Genomic DNA, 23,300 nt, shown 5'->3' on the forward strand with positions numbered 1-23,300 from the left:
CTGTGGTGTGGAAACTTTCACAGAATATGGACTTGCAATAAAATAGTGAGAGGGGGTGTGTCTGTGAAAGTATCCTACTATGTAACCAAGATTGCAGGAGACACAGATTTATGGCCTTGCCACAATGTGAGTTTCCAAAAAAGAGGCACTGTTTGAAATGAAATTAATCAGAACAAATGGTGTTACGGCCAGGAAAGTTTGTATATTCTCGAGCTGAAATATAAAAATGGTAAATACAGAATCAATCGGCAGTGAGCTTTTATTTTCAGAATGAGACTAGTTTCCCAAGAAGAACTTTTCAGGGAGAAAAAAATAGGCAATAGATTTAGATTATGTAGCAAAACCAAGTACTCATTCTCCATTGATTCAAGAGCAAAATGTTGGGCGTATGCTGTCTGTGTCTCTCAACAATCTTACATAACTGGGTGTAGACTAGGAAGAAATCCCATCTTGTCCAAATCTCCTTGAAAGAAAGGTGGGATATAAATCTGACAAATAAGCCGTTTATCAACATGACTTCTCCAAGTTCTAGGACTTCTGGTCTCTTTTCAAAACACCATCACTGCACCTGCTACTTGTGGACAACAAATGGGTCTCTGTGTAAGAGCTCATTCACAAAAAAGGAAAATCCATTTCATTTGGCAACCTTTCCTCAAGATCTTCTCTCCCCCCCCCCCGCACACTTGAGCTGCTGTGATGTGGGGCTTCCTTCCACACTTGTCTAAGGACTTTCATCTGGTGCCCTACAATAGGCTCTTGTCCTTGGTTCCCCACTCCCTACCACTTCTTGTTTAAAAATACTTCAGAACTTTTTGTTCATGATTGTTTGGAATGGAAAAATGAGCAATATGGAGCACAGAGCAGGATATTCATGCTGAACAACATCCACTGACCTCCTAAGTTTCTAGGAAGTCCCACTATGGAAGCTGACCTCTTGGAGATCAATCTAGGTTTTAAAGAGCAAAGTCCACGGAGAAGAAAGGCAGACTGGGGTGCGGCTGGTTTCATTTCAGCCTGAGGGTTTGGAGCTTGACTTGGGGCTGCTGGGCTGGGTTCTTCCCGTTACAAGCCATTAAAGCTCAAATTCTTAAACTGGAAATCTGTTTTTTGATGGACAGGCTGCCTGAGAGATTGCCTGGACTATACCACACACATGGAAAATTGATCATCTGAATAATTTGTCATGATGAGGACAAATCATGTTTTTGCTTGCTGTTTCTTGAGCCACATTAGGAAAGTTTGTGATAGTAGGCAAAAACACTCCTTGGACTTCTTCTTTAAAAAATAAGTAGCCTTTTGCATTAATTTTTTTCCATTAGCACACCTGTGCAGGAAAAAAAAAGGTGAAATGGACAAGTGCATTGAAAGGCATTGTGTCTCAATAGCCATAATTTACCATGGCTGCCAAGTGACCATTTTATTGCAGTGCAGTGCAGTGTATTCATAGGAGTTGTGCTATTCACTTCAAACACATTATCACAGAGGTTATCCAGAGTTTTTCACCATTTGTTAGGCAACTTGTTTTTAAAAAGGAGAAAAGTAGAGTTAGGAACCAGAGAAGAGCAGGTAGCAGTACTCTAGGCAAGTGGAGACCATGGTGTGTACTAGAGCTTTTGCCAAGGGACCAGAGAGGAAGGATATTATGTGTATATTCAACACAATTGCACATAAAATGTGTACAGGAGAAATTCACACACCAAAAAAGCTGATGAATTGTCATGACTTTTTAGAAAATTGCGAACGGATGTGGAAATGTGGAAAACTGAACTTAAGACTGGAAAAATGAAAAACTGAGAGAAATCATAAATGACATTTGCTGGACTAGTTGGGTCTTTGGTGTGTTCCACTAAGATTCTTCTTACACCAAGAAGAGATTCTTGGGGGATCCTAACATTAAGAAGGGAAGTAGGGGAAGAACTTCCATTTATGGAAACATTATTTTATGTACACATAATTCCTTTTCCTCTTCCAGGTTGTTACCTAGGACTATTTGCTCAGGCTTTCCATGCCCAAGAGAGACAAGTAACAATGCAGAACTGCTGGCTCTGAACCCTTGCTTCAAAACATAAAAACATGGAAAATGAATTAACTTGAGAGTGAGATAAATGATTGTTGGATTGTGTAGCCTCCGCAAGAGTGTATAGAACTGCATAGGCGGCTTTGCCCAAAGACATTGCTAGATCCAATAGGTTTCCAGACCGCTCTGGCGGCATTTTGGAGGAGTTGGCAACTCTCCTCTTGGAATACCCAAATGACTCAGGTGGTTGACATGGTTGCCCCTGAAAGCTCTCTCCTATTGGTTCAGGGCAGCTCCCTGGCTCTCCAGGAATCTGCTAGAAATAAAACTGTTGTAACAATGACTACAGGGCTGGTGGCAAAACACCCAAAACAAAACTGACCAAACACTACTTGAGAGTCCATTTGAAAGCCTGTTCCATGATCGCATTGGCAGCAATTACATCTTAGCTTTTCCACCAGTTTTGCATCTGTACAATGCTATCCAGCACAACTATTTCTGATTGTCAAAAGGGCCTGCTCAGCTTTTTGCTGTCAAGAACCATACAAACACACAGTAGCCCACAACGAGCCTTAATTGCACTACAGACAAAGTTGCTCACATCCTCTCAAAGCTTTGTACTGGTGATCCCCTTGGCCTCTGCAAGAGTGGATCTACACACAGGGAAAAAACACGGTATAAATAAGTCAGAAATTACAATTTCCCCCCCGTGTATAATATGCCGCCATGTATAAGATGACCCCTATTTTTGGGGACTCTAAATTAAGGAAATGGAGAGAGATTGGCCAGAGTTCTTAAGCTTTTTTTGGGGGGTGCTGACAATCGCTCACCTGCCTGACCACCCCTGCCATTCGCACAACTCGATGAAGCCACCCATCTGCCCATTAGCCGCCAACAGCCACCAATCGCATGCACACTTGCTGCAGCAGCAGGCATTGCTGCAGCAAACAATCACCCACCCGAACACTGCTTAAAATCTCCTGCTCACGGCTAACACCAATAACACGTCCCCCTATGCACTGTCCGTGTATAGGATGACCGCCAATTTTTAACAGTTCTTTATAATAAATAAACCTTGTCTTATTCACAGGAAAATATGGTAAATCGTTATAAGAAAATAAACACTATGCAAAAATCTATGCCATACATAGCCCAAGTAGATCGCTGTGAATATGCTTTGCCTGTGGTTGCCCTTGAGTGCGATTCAAGCCAAAGGACATGTTAAGCTATTCGTGCTGCTGCTGCTTTTAAGTGTGCTTATGCTGGTCTCTTTTATTTTGAAGCAAAAACAACCAAGGGTGAGGGGCAAACTGGGGCAGGGATCAGTGTCCTGTGTTGGTTCCTGCTGAAAATTGCCCTTCCCCAGTTGCTATTGGCTCTGCGCAAAGCGCTATTGACTTTATGCTGTGTAAATTTGTCCTTTTAAAAAAATATGCTACCACCACATCTTGCATCAGTGAATTCCATTGCTAAAAGGTTTCTATATCAAAGCAGTAGACACAGAAGTATCGGTGGGATTTTGCAGGCTTCAGAGTTGACAAGGGTTCTGCCACCTCCATTGTCAAAGTCAGTTGTGCTCCGTTATCTTTTCCCATGTGACATGCCAGCCGCAAGACATATGTCAAATGCATCTGGCTGTCAACACCATCTAAGAAACACTGAGGCTAACCATTTCATTTTCCTGAATGGGCTACTCACAACGGAACCAGGGGGATGGAGAATGTCATTGATTAATCCCATGTTATGAAAATTGGGAGATTCCTGACAGTGGTGAAGTTATGTAAATAAATGATCTTTCTAGGAGGGGGTTCTTAAGATGGCATTTGGGTATTACTATCCTTTCCTCAAAATGTGGGAAGCCTGTTGCATCTGGGGGCCCTTTTGCTGATTCTGCTGTGTGGGGTCCGGGGCCTCTGCCCCAAAGTCCTGCCCTGATGTTATCGCTGCTGCCAGGGTTGCTGCCTGCTGCCATTGCTCCAGCTTTGTGTCTGCAGGACTTGGGGGGATGCAGCTGGGAGCTGCTGTCTGCACTGTTGGAGTAAGGACCGAGTCTGTGGGACCGTCTCCAGATGGAAGGAATGCGCTTGGTGCTGATGTGGTGAATGGGGGGATTGTCAGGCCGAGCTGGCTGGGTCACAGGGAATTCCTGTCTGTAACCTTCCCCGACGACATTTTGCCAGAAATAAACCCTCGATTTGCTGCCAACACAAACAGAAAAGCTGGGATTCCACGCTGAGCACAAAGCCCCTGTGTGCTCACTTCCGGGCGGTGTGATCCTCTGTGGGAAAGGGGACTGGGATGTGGTGTGTCTGTGTGTGGGGTCGTATCTTAGCTGTTCCTTCACTATAGAAACGGGTGCAGCCTCACAGCTTGGAATTGCAGCCTGCCCGTCATATTCTGCTTACGCACAATACATTTCAAGCTCAAAACTTCCCTCAAAGCACCCTGGGAACTTTAGTAAATTACAGCACCCAAGGAACCTTTGTTGGAAGCTGTGTGCTGTAAATGTATGGAATGCACGAGGCAGGAAGGATGAGCAAGGGTGCTCTGTTTAACAGCAACCTCACCTTTTTGTCACCTGTACTTGGTCTCCAAATGTTCAAAACCCTTCAGTTTCTCAAGGTTTTCTGTCAGGAGAAGAAGCTGGTGTTTTATTCATTTTACTCCTGAGAATTTCAGGCTACAATCTGTTTCCCACCTGAAGGGAAGAGGAAAATGAAGGTCAATGGTTTCCGTGGAGCCCTGAGCACAAGCTTGTGCCTTAGCATCAGAAACAGAGAAGGTTATGCATGAATAATAATTTGTTGTTGTTTAGTCGTGTCCGACTCTTCGTGACCCCATGGACCAGAGCACGCCAGGCACTCCTGTCTTCCACTGCCTCCCGCAGTTTGGTCAAACTCATGTTGGTAGCTTCAAGAACACTGTCCAACCGTCTCGTCCTCTGTCGTCCCCTTCTCCTTGTGCCCTCCATTTTTCCCAGCATCAGGGTCTTTTCCAGGGAGTCTTCTCTTTTCATGAGGTGGCCAAAGTACTGGAGCCTCAGCTTCACGATCTGTCCTTCCAGTGAGCACTCAGGGCTGATTTCCTTCAGAATGGATAGCTTTGATTTTCTTGCAGTCCATGGGACTCTCAAGAGTCTCCTCCAGCACCATAATTGTACCCTGCCCACCTGACTGGGTTTCCCCAGCCACTCTGGGTGGCTTCCAACAGATATAGGAACACATAAGCTCTACTGTCAGGGGCAATATGCCTTTGAATATCAGTTGCTGGTAATCACAAGTTAAGAGAGCACTCAGGTCCTGCTTGCTGGCTTCCCATAGGCACCTGACTGACCACTGTGAGAATGGAGCGCTGGACTAGGTGGGTCTGATACTACAAGGAACATCTTATGCAGTGTTCTTAAGCTCTGCATTGAGAGCATAGCTCCAAGTACTTGCATATCACAAAGTGGGGTTCAGAAGAGAATGTAAATGAGAAAACATGCATGCAAATGCTTTATCTCAGGAACAAGGGCTTCAATACAGTTTTTCAGCTGAAAAACTACTGGTGAAATAATACTGTTTAGAGAACACTCAAAACCCTGTGCCTTCTTTACAGATTGGTATAGCTTAATTTTCTATGCAGATGGAAAGCATGTAGGCAGGAGACCTTGTTTCCTTTTATGGAATGATAGCTAGAGGTTCCCTGCTTGCTGCGTTTCTTTGTGAGATATCTGCACGTTCTTATATGGTGCGATTGTAATGAGATCTCTCTGCTGATACTGTTTGTAAAAGGAACAAAATGAGCTGTAAGTCTGCCTTCGGTTCTGTTAACGTTACTGTTTGTTAAATGAAACTGAATATATATATATATATATATTTAATAACCCTTGAGAGTGTGTTGAAATGTGATCTGATCGTAAAAGGGATTGTTGTGCTTCTGTTATATTTTCATATTCATCCAGGTGCTTATCTTCGAATCATCAGAGCAAACGTAAGCACTAACTTAATTTGAACAAAAGTGGAAGGCTGCTCACCAAATTACTTTCGCGGTGGACCTACCACTTTATTTCTAATGTTGTGTGTCCTGTATGTTCTTGTAATTTTTTATACTACAAATGTTCCAGGGATTTATTATCCCACTTTTGTCATGTTATAGAGCAAGCCCCTCCAGACAGCAATAATATTGTAATACTGGGGAAGCATAGCAGAAAAACTAATATAGCAGAACGGTGTGTGGAGGGGCCAGTATAAACCCTCCACTAATGCACTATAATTGCACCAGTGACGTGTTTCAGAATACACACAGACACACACAAACCCCACACACATTTGGAAGGGCCCTCACTCTCTGCTCAGTTAATTTGGTGAATCTCTGATTCCAGCCAGACAGGGAGTGTTGATGTGCAACTGCGGCACTTAAGCCACTTCCTCCTTCTCCTCCACCCCACAGGCCCAATGCCCAGTTTCCTCCTATTCTGTTGGTCAGCCAAGGAGGTGGCTTTCCGCCACCCTGGGATTTCCCTTTGCTCTGGAGTCCTCGCCTGATTTAATCATTCCGTTTCCCAGCCTTTCCAGGCATCGTTACCATGCTAATTGCCATCCCCCGCCAGCACCACGCAGCTCCAAGGACAAGAATAGATTCCACCCCTGTTCTCAGTGGGGTGTGTGTGTCAAAGGGGTGGGTGGGAAGGAAGACACTGGGAAGCATTGTACTCTCCTTCAAAGGGTTTAAATTTAGTTGCCTTATTTGTTGCTACAAATCACCTCAGCCAGGGGCCTCAAATGCTGCCTGCTTGGCAAAATGCTGCACTGTGAACCTTGATTTCCAAAATGAAAGATGCTTAGCTTGAGCTGACCTGGAAGTCCTGCCCTTTGTGTCGGACGTGTGGGGGTTAGTTAATGGTTATAAAGGCACCTCAGAGGTCCTCAAGTCCAACTCTCTTTCAGTGCAGGAAAGAGGCCCAGAGGCTCTCTCTTCTTTTATTACTTAACACATGCTGAATCTTGACTTTGTAATATTGCTGAGTCTAAGTTGTGGCTAATATAAAACCCAGGTACTCCAAACCAGCAGAGGTGGCTCTGATACCTTTAGGATAAGAAATGAGAACTTATTTCAGTATTCCCTCTCTCAGCCTGGTAACATATGCATGTTATTTTTGATCTTTTTTCTCAATGGACTTCTGCTTCTGTATGGTAATCTTGAAGCCTATATATTGTATTTATTTATTCATTCATTCATTCATTCATTCATTCCCTACCCATCTGGCTGGGTTTCCCCAGCCACTCTGGGCAGCTTCCAACAAAGATTAAAAATACATTAAAATGTCACACATTAAAAACTTCCCTGAACAGAGCTGCCTTCAGATGTCTTCTGAATGTCAGGTAGTTGTTTATCTCTCTGACATCTGATGGGAGGGCATTCCACAGGGCGGGTGCCACTACCGAGAAGGTCTTTTGCCTAGTTCCCTGTAGCTTTGCTTCTCACAATGAGGGAACCACCAGAAGGCTCTCGCCATTGCTTTGCATAGTGAAGCATTCCAGGTGCAGCACTAACCAGGATTAGCTTGCAATCTTATATCACAGCCTTCTTCAACCTTCTGCCCTCTAGATGCCCTCCAGTCCCAAATATTTGGAGGACAGTTGGTTGCAGAAGGCTGTTATATACATCTGCAGTCAGCTCCATTGAACTCAATGGAACTTTATTCTGTGTAGACAGATGTAGATTTGCATTATGAGTTTCCTTTGGATGAAAGAGCACTGGGGAAAATGGTGGCATACAGTACTTGCTTCATTTACAAAAATGCATGCATGGTATAAGCAAGCAGGAGGCACTCCTATGAGGTGGGAGCTCCTTCCATGGTTATTCATCTTCAGGAAGGCATCTCATCGCTCTTCCTTTCTCTTTGCCTCCATGTTCAATAGATTTGCTCCAAATGAGCACTAAAGAGTAGTTTTCCCAGGGGAAGCAGCAGGAGAAGAGGAAGTGTGGATAAGCCCACCGTAATCAGACAGCAAACTCATAACCAAAGCTTTTTAAAGCCAACTAACACCACCTTCCTCTTTTGTTGATGGTTTCTATTTTCAACTTTTATTTCCTATTTCCTCTTTGCTAGCTAGCAAAACAATATGCTTGGTATCTAAGGTTGCAACAGCATGCTCTAACAGCCAGTATTTTGCAACTGGGTTAAAATAAATTATACTTATTAAATATACCACACACCAGTTGTTCTACTGCAGGGGTAGCCATATTGTGCCCTTCAGATGTTATGGACTACAGCATACATTGGTCATGCTGGCTGAGGATTATGGGAGTTGTAGTCCACAACATGGAAGAGATTGCGTTGTCTAAAGGTAAAGGTACCCCTGCCCGTACGGGCCAGTCTTGACAGACTCTAGGGTTGTGCGCCCATCTCACTCAAAGAGGCCGGGGGCCAGTGCTGTCCAAAGACACTTCCGGGTCACGTGGCCAGCGTGACATCGCTGCTCTGGCGAGCCAGAGCCGCACACGGAAACGCCGTTTACCTTCCCGCTAGTAAGCGGTCCCTATTTATCTACTTGCACCCGAGAGTGCTTTCGAACTGCTAGGTTGGCAGGCGCTGGGACTGAACAACGGGAGCGCACCCCGCCGCGGGGATTCGAACCGCCAACCTTTCGATCGGCAAGCCCTAGGCGCTGAGGCTTTAACCCACAGCGCCACCCGCGTTGTCTACTCCTGTTCTATTGCATTAAAGCTCTAACTCTGCCATTGTGTACAATAGGACAACTGCACTGACTTCAGACTTGCTGGCAGGAGAAGGAGGAAAGGAGAATCATTCTTCCCATCTTTAGGCTTGTCCTTAAAGGAAGATTCTAATAAGTCTGAAGTATACTTATTAACAAATAAAGCGTTAAGTTAATAAAGCATAAACATTTAACTTATTATGGATTTTCAAAAAACCCATGACTTGACAGTGCTGCATTCACTGAATGTGCTTCAGTCCCTGAAAGACATTCTGGCAGAATCTGCATCCATTTCAAATTGTTGGCAGCAGTGTAATCAGACTGGAGAGCCCAGAACTGATTTGTTGTGGAATTTTAGAACTCCAGGAATAGCTTCTGCAGAAACACAGAGACCAAAAATAAAAGCAGAGCCAGGGAGGCTTGTGCAGCTGGGCAGAGATCTAGCATCTGGACTAGCAGTGGGGTGAGTGGCAGCTGATTCCTGGCTAGCTTTGCTGCGCTGTGTTCCAGCGTCAAAGAGGAGTGGGATTGCTTCCTTTTCTGTAGCTGCATCAGATCAGGCAGTGACAATCAGCCTTGTGGTATAGCTGGCGAAAGGGAGGGAAAAGTGCAGGAAATTGTGGCTAAAATTATCAAGGGGATGGAACAATTTCCTTATAAATAAATATTACAATGTGCGGGGTTCTTCAGTTTAGAAGAAAATGGTGAGCAAGGAGGACCACCAAAAGAGGTGCATAAAAGGGGTGTGGGAAAAGTGGGTAGAGATAAGTTTTTCTCCAGCTCTCAATAATATTGAAACCCAAGGTCACCCAGGGTAGCGGAATGGTGGGGGATTCAGGAAAGACAAAAGAAAATGCTTCTTCATATATCACCTAGTTAGGCTTCAGAATCCTCTCTCACAAGATGTGGTGATGGCCACTAAATTAGACGTGCTGTAAAAGAGGATTACCGTATTTTTTGCTCTATAAGACTCACTTTTTCCCTCCTAAAAAGTAAGGGGAAATGTGTGTGCATCTTATGGAGCGAATGCAGGCTGCGCAGCTATCCCAGAAGCCAGAACAGCAAGAGGAATCGCTGCTTTTGCTGTGCAGCGATCCCTCTTTTTGTTCTGGCTTCTGGGATCAAAATTTTTTTTTCTTGTTTTCCTCCTCCAAAAACTAGGTGCGTCTTATGGTCTGGTGCGTCTTATAGAGCGAAAAATACGGTAGATTCATAGATCCCCAGTTGCAGTGGGGACCATGAATGGGAATGGCCTGCGGTGCTCATTCGCCACTTGCTTGCTGGCTTCCTGCAGGCATCTGGTGCCACTGTAGGAAAGCAGGTTGCTGAACCTGATGGGCCTTTGACTGTCCTGATCCAAGAGAGGCGTTCTTATGCTGTGTGGTTTGTAATGCCGTCTTCACTTTGCTGCGATTGCAGGTGCCAAGCTGTGCAAGCGTTTCCATCCAAAATATGCTGCCATGGGATTTCTTTTAATAGTGGCTATAATTGCTTTAATCACTGTGGCTGTCACGCAGAACAGTTCTGCCACCAAGAACAGAAAGGTAAGTCACAGGAGAGCCTCCTGCGGAAGCACTGTGAACGGTTTAGGCCAGTGATTCCCTGCACTAGTGCAGCCTGGGAATGGCTAATACGAAAAACAAAGCATGTTGGATGCATCTACCGCTCCCCGTGCATGTCGGAACAGAAATAATCTCTCCCTTTCTCTGCCAGTTTACCGGTAGTGGCAACATTTTGAGGGAGGGAGCAAGGATGCACTAGGGTTCTCTTATGCTATCCATTCTGCAGCTACAGGGCAATCCCAGAAGGTTCATCATTGCCCACAAAGTATGCTCCTCCACAAGTGTCCTGATTTCCTAGGCAAAGAGGAGGGTGGGTTACCTGGAAGCAACTTTGAATAATATAACCTGCATTTGCAAGAAGGATACCTGGTCCATTCTTCTTATGGGTGATCTGCGAAAAGATATATGTATTTTTCAGAATAGAAGAGTAAAGAGTGCCTTCAAATTTAAGCAAAAACGAAACACTTTTGCTCCAGGTTTCAAAGGTTTAGGAAGCACTGGCTTGAGTTCTTGAGCTACAAGATACCATGACTCTTCGTGCTCCCTCCCTGCTGTGCTTTTATGGTCTGGTTGATTCATCTTGTCTACCAAACATCTCTGCTGCAGAATTTATCCTGCCCTGTTCCCATGTCAAGTCAAATACCTTCCTATTGTCACAATACAAAAAACCATTAGTGGTAATGTTAGTAATTCCTGCAAAGCCTGCTGAGGGTAAAATTCGGTCCAGAGACAGGTGCCTCTTTAAAAACCTACCGTGGCTTCTCATTTTAGGCCTGAGCATCTTACATTCAGCGCAGATGGACTTATGTCTGAAACCACAGTCATGTGGGCAGATCACTCAAGAATTTATAAAAGGTCCCAGTTTTGAGTAAAGGCCATATTTGCACATCTGAAGGATGCAATGACTTGAATCTAATTTATTTGCAAATACAACATTGATTGCAAAAATATAGGAAATGAGAGGGATATGTTTGCTTAAAACACACACATACACCCCTGGCTTTCATGGTAGCTAGGAGAAACAAATATTAATTAAGTGCTTAAACAGAAATGCGTCTCCATCACATCTTCCCAATATGCTGAGTTTTACTGAGCAAAAATTGTGGTTTTCTTTCTTCTGCAGTATGGGATTGTGCTGGATGCTGGTTCTTCTCACACTAACCTGTATGTATATGAATGGCCGGCAGAGAAGGAGAATGACACAGGAGTTGTGCAGCAGGTGCATGTCTGTGAAGTAGATGGTAAGAAAGTGGAAAAGTTGGGGCTAATAGGATGTTGAAATGATAGTAGGGTGAAGAGGGTAGAACACAGCATGCTCAGGAAAACACCAGACTAAAACTAGTGCGTTTCCGAGCACAATTCAAAGTGCTGGTGCTGACCTTTAAAGCCCTAAACGGCCTCGGCCCAGTATACCTGAAGGAGCGTCTCCACCCCCATCATTCTGCCCGGACGCTGAGGTCCAGTGCCGAGGGCCTTCTGGCGGTTCCCTCATTGCGAGAAGCAAAGCTACAGGGAACCAGGCAGAGGGCCTTCTCGGTAGTGGCGCCCGCCCTGTGGAACGCCCTCCCATCAGATGTCAAAGCGATAAATAACTACCTGACATTTAGAAGATATCTGAAGGCAGCCCTGTTCAGGGAAGTTTTTAATCTGTGATATTTTACTGTATTTTTTGTTTCTATGGAAGCCGCCCAGAGTGGCTGGGGAAACCCAGCCAGATGGGTGGGGTACAAATAATAAATTATTATTATTATTATAGCTGACAAAAGCTCTGTGTTTTCTCTCCCAGGTCCAGGAATCTCCGGATATGCTGACCGTGTGGGAGAAGTTGGTGTTCCCCTAAGGCACTGCATGGATAAGGCAAAGGAAATAGTACCAAAACAGAAATACCCAGAGACGCCAGTTTACTTGGGGGCAACAGCTGGCATGCGGCTGCTGAGGTACCAAAGAGGGATACAATCTGCGCTCTTTGAAATATCATGTTCGCTAGGGGTGAGATCGCAAATTTCAGTTTTCAAAGGTTTCTTTGGAGTTGACAGGGATACTCAAACTTGGCCCAGTTTGTCTTTTCTTCCTCTCACCCCTGGGAAGATTCAGTTACATACCGGCACCGCACAGTGTCTGCGTTTCACAAACATGTCATTGCTGCGTTCAGTCCCTTGTTGTTTGCTCAGTTTGGTCCATATACAGTGGTACCTCGGGTTACAAACACCTCGAGTTACAAACACTTCAGGTTACAGACTCCGCTAACCCGGAAGTAGTACCTTGGGTTAATAACTTTACCTCAGGATGAGAACAGAAATCGCGTGGCGGTGGCATGGCGACAGCGGGAGGCCCCATTAGCTAAAGTGGTACTTCAGGTTAAGAACGGTTTCAAGTTAAGAACGGATCTCCGGAACGAATTAAGTTTGTAACCAGAGGTACCATTGTAGATGACAGTTCAAACCGGAACATGTATCTCTGCCTGGAGACACACTGATGCAAAGTGCCTAATTTGCTCTGTGTGCTTGGATCCCCAGCTTATAAAAGCAAGCGCAGGAATCTCTCTGTTTCCTTCACTTACTATTGTACATTGTGATGCCCAGAGGTGTTGCCATAAGCTTTGGATAAATCAGGATCTCCATAATGGCCATCATTCACTCACACAGCTATTCTGTGCCCAATCCACAGTGCTAACGCTGCAATAGTTACAAAGATTATGAAGGCGACTGTGCAAAGCCTCCTGGTATATCAGGTGCTCTTGGTCAGGAAGCTATGTGTGCAATAGAATGAAGGCTGCTTCTGATTATGATTAGATGTGATTACAGGGGCTTCGACTGGATGACTTTTGGGTCCCTTCCAACTCTACAAGTCTATGATTCTGTGATACGTGTTTTTCCCCCTGCTCCTGTAAAATCACATGGAAGTAGTATGGAAGGAGCCAGAAAGGGGCTGAAGGTGCCAGCCCTAGAGCAATGTTAGATAAGCCAGATATAAGCAAGATCTGCACCTTGCAAACCTCTCAGGTCATTCTTCATAATTTGCATGTCATATCCAAGCATCTGCTTTATCCATTGTCACAAACATGCACATCTTATATCATTTCTTGGCCACTTCCCAACATGCACTTTTAAAAAGCCAAAGAAGGAAATGGAACTATCAGACATCTGGCCTCAAGAAGCAGGGAACGCTGGCAGATTAATTTTTTTTTAAATTGATGAACTGCTCTTTATCCAAACAGCTTCCAGGGCAGTGCTGAATGATAAAAATACAATATAACAAGACAGCACAACATAACTCCCATCCCTCTTTTGTACATGCAGACTGGAGAACGAGAACACTGCTAAAAAGGTCCTCTCTGCAGTGGAGGAGACCCTGCGCTCATACCCCTTCCGTTTCCAGGGTGCCAGGATCCTCACTGGTGAGGAAGAAGGGGCCTATGGCTGGATCACCATTAATTACCTGCTGGGCAACTTCAAAGAGGTAATGTGCCATGCCAGAAAGGAAACACTGCTCCCTGAAGCTTGGCCATGCTTACTTCCATTTTAATAGTGATGACTTCTTACAGCAGGGACGGCAAAACCTGTGCAAAACCTCCTTACAGCAGGGACGGCAAGGGCTGCATGCACCCCACAACCTCATTTCATGGCGGTGGCAGAGGAGGGGGGAGGATGGAAGTGGCAGAGAGAGAAGGAAAGGGATAGCCCATCCCTTTTGACTCTGGCACCTGCCCACCAAGCAGCACATATCCCTCAAAAGATTGCCCCTAAAGGATCATGGCTCTTGTAAACAAAACAAAACAAAACAAAACAAAACAAAACAAAACAAAACACTCTAGTGCCATCCAAACCACAAAAACAATTGTTAAGTATGGAAATATAATTCATTGCTGCAAAAACAACAAAGCATCTTGTGCTGCTTTTTAAAGATGCACAGATTGACTGTGGCACATGCTTTTGTTGACGAGAGGCCTGAATAAATGGGCTTCAATCTTTAAGGTGCCACAAGACTCTTTGCTGAGATACATATTGCTAGAATGCTGAGTTAAGAAGTCTCCAACCTGCCCCCCCCCCCGCAATTTAAACAAACTATTGTTGGCCTTCCCGTACTGTATCTCATACTTGAATGATCCTTGGTTTCTCCCAACACGTCTATTCCTTACTAACCCACCTCTTGCCTGTGCTAGCACACCTCTAACCATCTGATTTCCCTGACTCCATGCTTCCATTTTCCTGGGTCGCATCCTGCGCCGCATTTCCCACAAGCTGGGTCTTCTGTCCCTTGACAAGCTCATGCAGCTTCCTCCCATCTGGTGTGCTCTTTTTGCAGTCTATCTGGCCAAAATTCCTGCCCCGCATCTTCTTCAGAACTGGAACCATAGGGGCGCTGGACCTTGGTGGAGCTTCCACACAGATCACCTTTGTACCAGACCAGGAGACACTCCAGGAGTCACCAGCAGATACAGCAAACTTCTATCTCTACGGCAAACAGTACACTGTGTATACGCACAGCTTTCTGTGTTACGGGAAGGACCAAGCACTCCGGCTCAAGCTGCTCCAAGACGTTCTGGTAAGTTCGGGGTGACTCTTCAGCTGCATGCCCAGCTTCCAAGTCCGTTGTGTCCAGCTTTCATCAATCTGAAGATTATTCTGGTTGCAATCCTACTAAACCAGAAGCAGTAGAGCAGGGTGGCGGCAAGGTCAAAGCTGTACAGGAACATTAAGAAGAACAGCAGACTGACTCGCGCTGTCTACCAAAGCAGCCCTGTCCCACTGCACTTACGACTTCTTCACTTAACAACTTACATTGGAGTGGGGAACCTTGTCCAGCTGCTGGGCCAGATCCTACCTCCCCCATACTCCTTGGGCCACTTTGGCATCTTTCTGAATTCAGGCGACAAGTTTAAAGGGCCTTGTTCTCAGCACCAATCAGCTGATTGCTGCAGTCGCTCGGTCGGCCACTTTGCCTGTTTACCTGCAAATGGACATTCTTCCTCTGCAGGCTAGAAAAACTGTCTGCAGGTGGACACATGTCCACCTCTAGCTGGAATCCAAACAGCATCTGCCAACTTTAAAGGCGTATGCAGTCAGCTCTACTCAGTGCTGTTAGAGAGCCTCAGTTTCCAAGGGATAATCAGGAATGCCATGTAAGCTCCTGATTGCTCCTTTGCAGCCACAAGTTTACCTGCCCATGCCAGACATCACAAATGTGGTGCAGATGAGTGTGGTTTGGGGGAAATAGCCTTGCAGGTCAAATTAGGATCCCTGCTGGCTCCTAGTCCAGAGGTTCCCAATGGCTGACCTACATGCATGTTTTTCAATATTTTTCCTGACATATTTCTTTCTGGCCATCCATTGGTGTTTTTGTTTTGTTAACTTGGTAATAAAGTAAAAAAGCAAAAGCAAATATAGTAACAATATGGATATTACTTGCTATGAGCCCATTCCTGCCTAGATCCAGGTTTTTCATTGTCTTGTGTCATAACTAGTTGCCGGTGTGTGTAACTACCCATCCACCCTTTGTCTTCTTTTCACTGCAGGACTCATCGAGTAGCAGAATCAGAGACCCATGTTTCCACCAAGGATATGAGAGGACTCTTAATATTTCTAACCTGTGCAAAAGCCCCTGTACAGCCCCAAACATCACCCTACCCTGCTCCTCACAGCTCCAAATTGAGGGCGATGGAGATTATGAAAAGTGCCTGGCAAGCATTGAGAAAATCTTCAATACTGTCCACTGTCCTTACTCCAGCTGCTCATTTAATGGTGTTTTCTTGCCTCCAGTATCTGGGGATTTTGGGGTGAGTACATATAAGCGCCTGCCTCTCTCCACCAGGCAGAAACTGGTGGCTTTACCCTGGAGGAAGGACTTTTGGAGTGCAATTTGCCTGTCCTGTTAGTGTAGGCTTGTATTTAAACAGTAGCCTGGTAGCCATGATGCGAGCAGGAATTACACGGAGGCAGAGGAAAGACGGATTCTTTCCCTCTTCCCCTGACATTTTGCTTGGTTTTTCTGCTAGGTGCACCAATTTGTTATCTTCCTCTGTATGCCACTAGGTGGCAAAGTCCAGCTGAGCTACACTTACCATACAAGAACATGAAGGTTTCTTAAGATTTCATTAGCACCCAGTTAAAGCAACAGGTTGACTTAGCACATGGGTAGGCAAACTAAGGCCCGGGGGCCGGATCCAGCCCAATCGCCTTCTAAATCCGGCCCGCGAACGGTCCGGGAAGCAGCATGGTTTTACATGAGCAGAATGTGTCCTTTTATTTCAAATGCATCTCTGGGTTATCTGTGGAGCCTGCCTGGTGTTTTTCCATGAGCAGAATGTGTGCTTTTATTTAGAATGCATCTCTGGATTATTTGTGGGGCATAGGAATTCATTCATCCCCCCACCCAATATAGTCCAGCCCCTCCAAGAGGTCTGAGGGACAGTGGACCGGCCCCCTGCTGAAAAAGTTTGCTGGCCCCTGACTTCTTGGCATAGAACAGCTACCTGAGCAGAAGGAGAGAAGGCTTTCTGGGCATGAAGCATGGGGAGTGTCCATGGGGTCTACTGCTATTGGATGGGATGGGAACTCACAGTGGGAAGTGGTAGAGTTTAGTGGTAGAGCTTTGCATGCAGAAGGTTCCAGGTTCAATCCCTGGCATCTCCAGGTAAAAGGAGCCTGCACCCTATGATGTAAAAGGCAGAGCCACTGCCAGAGTAGACAATATTGAGCCAGATGAGTCAATAATATAAGGCGGCTTCCTGCCTACCCTCAGAAAATACTGGGTCATTTATGTTGGAGACAGCAAAGAACTGTTGATAATAATAGCTGATTAGTTAGTGAGCTAGAGATTACCTATCTCTTCTGCTAAACATATCCAGAGTAATGTACACAGCATAATCATGAAACCATACGCATAATCATAAAAGTACATGCACAAGCAAACAACAAAGAGTGTTTAAAGCACTGCCACAACCTAAAATCATCCAGGGTAGAAGATAAAATGGCAGCAAGAAGCCTAGATGTTAGGCATAAAAAGTCTTTCAAAATAAAGATGTCTTCATTTTTGGTGAGAGAGATGCACAGGAGGCAGCCCGATTGACTTTGTTTGCTAGGCCATGTGGTGTTCTGTCTATATGGAGAGCCCAGGGAGTTGTAGCCTTCTAACTTTTGCCCCGGATTAGATGAAGTGGGAGTTCATTGTCTACAACCCATAGCCAACTACAGTGGTACCTTGGGTTATGAACTTAATTCATTCCAGAGGTCCGTTCTTAACCTGAAACCATTCTTAACCTGAGGTACCACTTTAGCTAATGAGGCCTCCTGCTGCTGCTGCCGCCGCACAATTTCTGTTCTCATCCTGAGGTAAAGTTCTTAACCTGAGGTACTACTTCCGGGTTAGCGGAGTCTGTAACCTGAGGTGTTTGTAACCTGAGGTACCACTGAACCTGCAAATCTCTCTCCCCAGACTAGTGAGGACTGATGGAGGCAGAGCCCTGGGCTCCATTTCATTTGCATTTTTTGCAAACAAGTTCATGTCTTTTGTTCTTCAGGCGTTTTCTGCTTTCTACTACGTAATGAACTTTCTAAATGCGACGAAAAAGCCTATGGACCAAGTAATAGAAGAAGTAAAGAACTTCTGCTCCAAACCCTGGAATCAGGTATGTCATTTCCCCAAACCGGGAGGAATATGAGTCTTGACTCTGAGGAGGTTTGGCTTCCATCTGGCATCAGTCATGGTTGGTTTGGTGGTGTGGAGCCACGCCCCCAACACCAGCATTGCTGTAGCCTTCCTGGGCAGATCTGCCCTTGCCACTGCCCCAGCCCTGCTTAGGCAATTTGCACCACTAGGGGAGTTGGGAGGGCTGCTCTTCCCCAGCACACCAGCTGCTACTGGCATTAGTGATGCTTGATGCACCAAATCCAAAATCAAATTGGCTGTAGAAGAGAAGCCCCACAGCCTCACTTGTCCTAACACAAGATCTGCTGGATTTAAGAGCTGTATTTGCCAGTATATATACGTGTTCATGGAAGACAATCTTACTTGGCTACCAGTGATCACCAAAGAATATACACATACCAAGAGAGTGATTGCAATGTTTGTTAATTTTTGATGCTATTATTGTGATCCCCTTTAAGCTCAATATTTGTTGCTGGAAAAGCGGAATACAGTGGTATCTCTGGTTACGTACTTTGTTACGGAGGTCCATTCTTAACCTGAAACTGTTCTTAACCTGAAGCACCATTTTAGCTAATGGGTCTTCCTGCTGCCGCCACGCTGCTGGAGCCCAATTTCTGTTCTTATCCTGAAGCAAAGTTTTTAACCCGAGGTAATATTTCTGGGTTAGCAGAGTCTGTACCTGAAGTGAATGTAACCTGAAGCGTATGTAACCCAAGGTACCACTGTACAAAGATTAAAGCAAAATCACATCTATCTTTTTATCTATCTTTCTGTTGACGCATGAAAGGGAAATTCATGTAGAAACACACAGCTCAGTCATGGTTGTTCCAGGGATGGTTGTATAAATCTGAAAGATGGAGCACTTTGCTTCCAGGAAAAGGAAGATGCCTGGAAATAAACTGTCTTCCTTTCTCTCTGTCCAGGTGAAGGCTGAATTTCCTGCAGTAAAGGAGAAGTACCTGAGCGAATACTGCTTCTCAGCGACTTACATTTTCTCGCTGCTCAGCCAGAGATACAACTTCACTGAGGAGAAATGGCAGGGCATCCACTTCCTGGGGAAGGTATCTTGGCCTGCAGAGACAGGAGCTGGGGAATGGCGGGGGGTGGTGAGTAGGAGGGCTGGGAAGCATCCCTTCCTCACTGTTGGAGAGGGAGCCGCATACAGGCCCGCAATACCTCAAGGACCGCCTCTCCCCAAATGAACCAACCCAGACTCATCAAACATCATCTGAGACCCTTCCTCATGCGCCTCCTCTGCAAGAGGCCCGGAGGGTGGCAGCGCAAGAACAGGCCTTTTCTGTGGTGGCCTGCCATTTGTGCAATGCTTTCCCCTGGGAAGTTCGCCTGGCACCTCCAATGCATAGGCGAAAACATTTCTCTTCACTAGGGCTTTGGCTGATTAGCATTCTCTTGCTTTTTAGATGTGTTTGTTGGGGGATGTGTTATTGGTTGTTTTTTTTGTTGTTTTTTTTAAATGTATTTTGTATTCTTCTGTTGTGAACCACCCTGGGATCTTCGGATGAAGGCTGGTATACAAATTTAATTACCATATTTTTTGCTCTATAAGACTCACTTTTTCCCTCCTAAAAAGTAAGGGGAAATGTGTGTGCATCTTATGGAGCGAATGCAGGCTGCGCAGCTATCCCAGAAGCCAGAACAGCAAGAGGGATTGCTGCTTTCACTGCGCAGCGAACCCTCTTGCTGTTCTGGCTTCTGAGATTCAGAATATTTTTTTTCTTGTTTTCCTCCTCCAAAAACTAGGTGCATCTTGTGGTCTGGTGCGTCTTATAGAGCGTCTTATGGTCTGGTGCGTCTTATAAATGTGTCACTGCCCCCATTCCTCACTTCCCTTAGCAGTTCCTCTGTGCTTTACATCTCTCCTGCTGCTAGTGACCCTTCCCTCTTCTTTCCGTATCTATTTCAGATTGGCAGCAGTGACGCCGGGTGGACTTTGGGCTACATGTTGAACCTCACCAACATGATCCCTGCGGAGCAACCCTATACACGACCGCTGTCTCAGTCTAGCTATAATACCCTCATGGCCATCTGCTCCATTCTGGTGGTCTGCCTGCTCGTCATAGGCTACATGAGCTATCGCAAACCAAAGTGCCTGAAAAAGGAAGTAATTTAGAACTGGGGTTGGCCTAGCCCACAGCAAAGACCACTAGAGCCCAGTGTTCTGCTGAAATGGCTGACTTTATACAAGGGCCTTCTGCGCCACTTACTCTAGCCACCGACAGGTGCCAAGAGAGCAGCGTGCTTTCCTTCTGTCATCTTCCCCCATCTTGGAGATCCGCCTCCCATCCTGATCCTTGGTGGGGGGAGGGGAGCTGATTGGTGTGGGGCACACATGCCCTATGAAGAACACCTGCTTCTCTCAGGTCCACCCCTCTGTGCATTGCCTCAGCCCTAGGAATGAAACATGTGGGGGAGGGGGGGGCACCAAATCAAAAAATGGCCGGCTGGACAACGCAGGGACAGATTCTAGCCTGGAAGGACCAGCAGCTCTCAGGGTTCCACATCCTCTTTTGCTCCATTGGAAATGTCAACAGTCATTCATTAAAAAAAACAACACCTCCCGGCGGCACCTGTCACGTTCATGGCGAATCAGCTAGCACTTGCCATGTCATTTCCTGGGGAAGATCCCCTCTTCGAGACTTTTGACAAAACAGGCTGTCCACACGACTAATCGCCAGCCAGGAGAAAGCAGCGGAACGCACCCTATCCAGAGAAGGGCTCGGAGCAAAAATGTGTATTTCACAGAAATTAGTCTGTGAGAGAGGAACTCTTCCCCAAAGTGCCATGGCTGCTACCTGGGCAATAGGCCTTGTGCTTACTGGTCGACTTGCCTGCTAATTGAATGGATTAGTCAAGGTGATCCGCAGGCGGCCGCTCCCTACGGACTGTGTGGATTCTGAACACTGAGGCCTGACGTAGCACACTCCTCCTAAAGCGTCCTCCTATGTCAACAGTATAGGTCTCTGGGAACAGTTAAACCCCAGCCTTGGCATCCTGGTCCAAATGAAACCAACTATTCACTTTGCACACATGTGTACAGCTCTGTATTTGTATTATATATTAAAGATGTTTTGATTAATGCCAGTGTAATTTTCTTGTAATTTTCCAAAGGAGGTGGGATGGGATGGTGCTATTAGAAGAGAAACCAAGTGACCTTCAGAGAAAAAGGAATGACCTCACAGTTGGAGCAGGACTTGACCATACCTGCCATAGGTGGCAAGGCTTGTTGTATTTATAGTTTCTCAGCAAGAAGAAGAAAAGGGGTGTGGCGGTTATCTTATTCCTTTTCTGTTGGCCAGTAATGTCATGAATCGGTGCAAAGGACTGGGAATTCAGCATCCCAGTGCTAATGCACAAAAAGGTGGTAAGATTGATTCCCACAATTGTAGGCTGAGGGCTTGTCCAGACTTCTACTTCTCCTACTACATTCCCCCAGGAAAACCTGATCTTTACCACTCAATCGGTACAAATGCCAATTGGGTTTTCTGCAGATAAGTGTTTGCTCTGATTCAGCGTTAAGGAGTGGGTTTTCCCAGGGAAAGCAGTGAGGCAAACAGAAAACCTCTGGGACATGTGCCTAGAAAACATGGGCCAAGCGGAAAGCCATTTGACCCATACTTTCTAGGGACAGGACAAGCAGGTTGGTGAGCCCTGATTAGCCATTTGGATGCAGCCTTAAAAAAGCAGACCATTTCCCCCCTTGATGATTTAGAAGCTCAGTAGAAAGGCAACAACTGACTGTAGATGAACAAGGAGACTTCCGGAGAGGTAGCAGTACATTTGATCAATGCTTTGTTTTATCCCATCTGATTACCAAATAAATGCAAGGTCTGAGGATTGCAGTGCTACAATCTCTGTCCAGTGGGTGGGTGGGTGTGGCTGGCCCTGTAGGCTCATCAAGCAGCAGCACTTCTGGGGCATGTGCTATGTGCCAGTCCCCTTCTGGGTTTCAGTCCTCTGCTTTATTACCTGAAGAGAACTTAAGGTCCCTGACACTGAGTAAATCAGAGACAAGTATGTTATCTGTTGCTGTACTCCGTCAGGGTGACCATTTGGTATTGAGCTATCTTATCAAAGATGATGCTAAATTGTTGTTTTTTAAATATAGTAAATTTCTATTATGCATCATATTCCTTGTGCTGAATTTCACCTGAATTCTATTTTTCTGTGTCAACTTTTCCTTTTTGCTGTTGACCTTTGGTTTCAGCAGATAAGGTATTGACTAGCAGACTGACTGAGCTTTACTCAAATGTGAAAGAGAACTATTGATTACTCCCAGAAAACAATCTCATCCATTTATCCATGACCTGGGAAGACAGCCTTTCCACTCATCCCTCACCCCATCCCCCGTCCATATCTGGAGAATGATAGGAGAAGGGAACCAAAGTGATCTTCATTCCAGCTGAGATAGCTAAGGGAACCAAATTAATAATGATGAACAACATTGTTGAAAAGTCATAATAAAGTTGTTTTAAACTGGCTGGCTAAACTAGGTGAGGGTAACCGATGGGTCTCAAACCCTTGGTGAGTTAGGAAGTTCCCCTGCATGTGAAGACAGGCCCTGGAAGATTTAGTGGATGAAACCAATAGTGGGTCCAATGTCTGAGAAGCTGGTTACTGCACATGCAGTAGATGGAATTGAGGCAGCCCATCTAGGAGAAGGAAAACTCTGATCCTTTGCTCCCTTGCGGCTATACTAATCCATGAGAAAGGCTTCAGGAGCAAACCTGGAGGAAAAATCTGTACCCATTGTCTTGCAGGACAGAAGAAAAGGCTAAGGAGTAAATCCTTTACTTCAAGGGAGACAGAGGCACAGGTACAGAATGTGCTGCCCTCTGTCCTTGGCCACATTCACTCTGCAAGGCACTTTATTTGGAACACTGTTAGTTTGCTGCTTCTTGTTTTGGCATCATTAGTCCATGGGGCTGTGGCTTTTCAAACCGTCTGCCATACCAGGGCTTAACTTCTAAAAACAAAGATGTCAGGGCCCATGCCGGCTGTGCTTTGGGAGCCCTGCGCCTTAATCCTGAAAAAGTGGTGTGACAGGGTGCAGTTCCTCAGTGGAGACGGGGAGGCACTCTCCATGCTCAGAGGCGCTTTTCTTTATAGTCCCAAGTCTCAGGTCTGGAGCTGAAAAATGGCCAAGTCCTGGCACAACTGGAGCCCTCGGCAGAAGATGCCTCAGCTCCTGAATGCGCCCCTTGTTTGTAAGAGTTTGATCAGGTTCCTCCTGGCCTGCAATGAGAGCCAGGCAGCTTTAGGCCCTTGTTTACCCTTGAGTTAATGAATGAACAGGAATCGGCACAACTTTCCAAATGTACAGAAGCTTGGAAGGATTCTGGCTCCAGGAACTCT

General features: G+C 45.6%; 1 protein-coding gene across 2 annotated transcripts in view; it reads left to right on the plus strand.

Moving 5' to 3' along the window:
• ENTPD1 (ectonucleoside triphosphate diphosphohydrolase 1) overlaps nucleotides 1–21,024 on the plus strand; it is a 34,892-nt gene extending 13,868 nt beyond the window's left edge. The window contains exons 1-10 of one of the 2 annotated variants that reach the window (XM_083441239.1): nucleotides 8,991–9,181; nucleotides 10,138–10,262; nucleotides 11,404–11,521; nucleotides 12,067–12,217; nucleotides 13,580–13,739; nucleotides 14,586–14,825; nucleotides 15,796–16,056; nucleotides 17,800–17,907; nucleotides 18,851–18,988; nucleotides 19,852–21,024. In XM_083441239.1, the coding sequence (XP_083297365.1) occupies nucleotides 10,179–10,262; nucleotides 11,404–11,521; nucleotides 12,067–12,217; nucleotides 13,580–13,739; nucleotides 14,586–14,825; nucleotides 15,796–16,056; nucleotides 17,800–17,907; nucleotides 18,851–18,988; nucleotides 19,852–20,058 (1,467 nt within the window). In that variant the 5' untranslated portion in view covers nucleotides 8,991–9,181; nucleotides 10,138–10,178 and the 3' untranslated portion in view covers nucleotides 20,059–21,024. Of the gene's footprint in view, nucleotides 1–8,990; nucleotides 9,182–10,137; nucleotides 10,263–11,403; nucleotides 11,522–12,066; nucleotides 12,218–13,579; nucleotides 13,740–14,585; nucleotides 14,826–15,795; nucleotides 16,057–17,799; nucleotides 17,908–18,850; nucleotides 18,989–19,851 lie in introns of those variants that run through there. The other variant, XM_083441238.1, reaches the window with a different exon arrangement.
• Nucleotides 21,025–23,300: the final 2,276 nt, after the last annotated feature.

This window comes from Podarcis tiliguerta (genome assembly GCF_965153285.1).
Source record: "Podarcis tiliguerta genome assembly, chromosome: 5".
Lineage (NCBI taxonomy): Eukaryota > Metazoa > Chordata > Lepidosauria > Squamata > Lacertidae > Podarcis > Podarcis tiliguerta.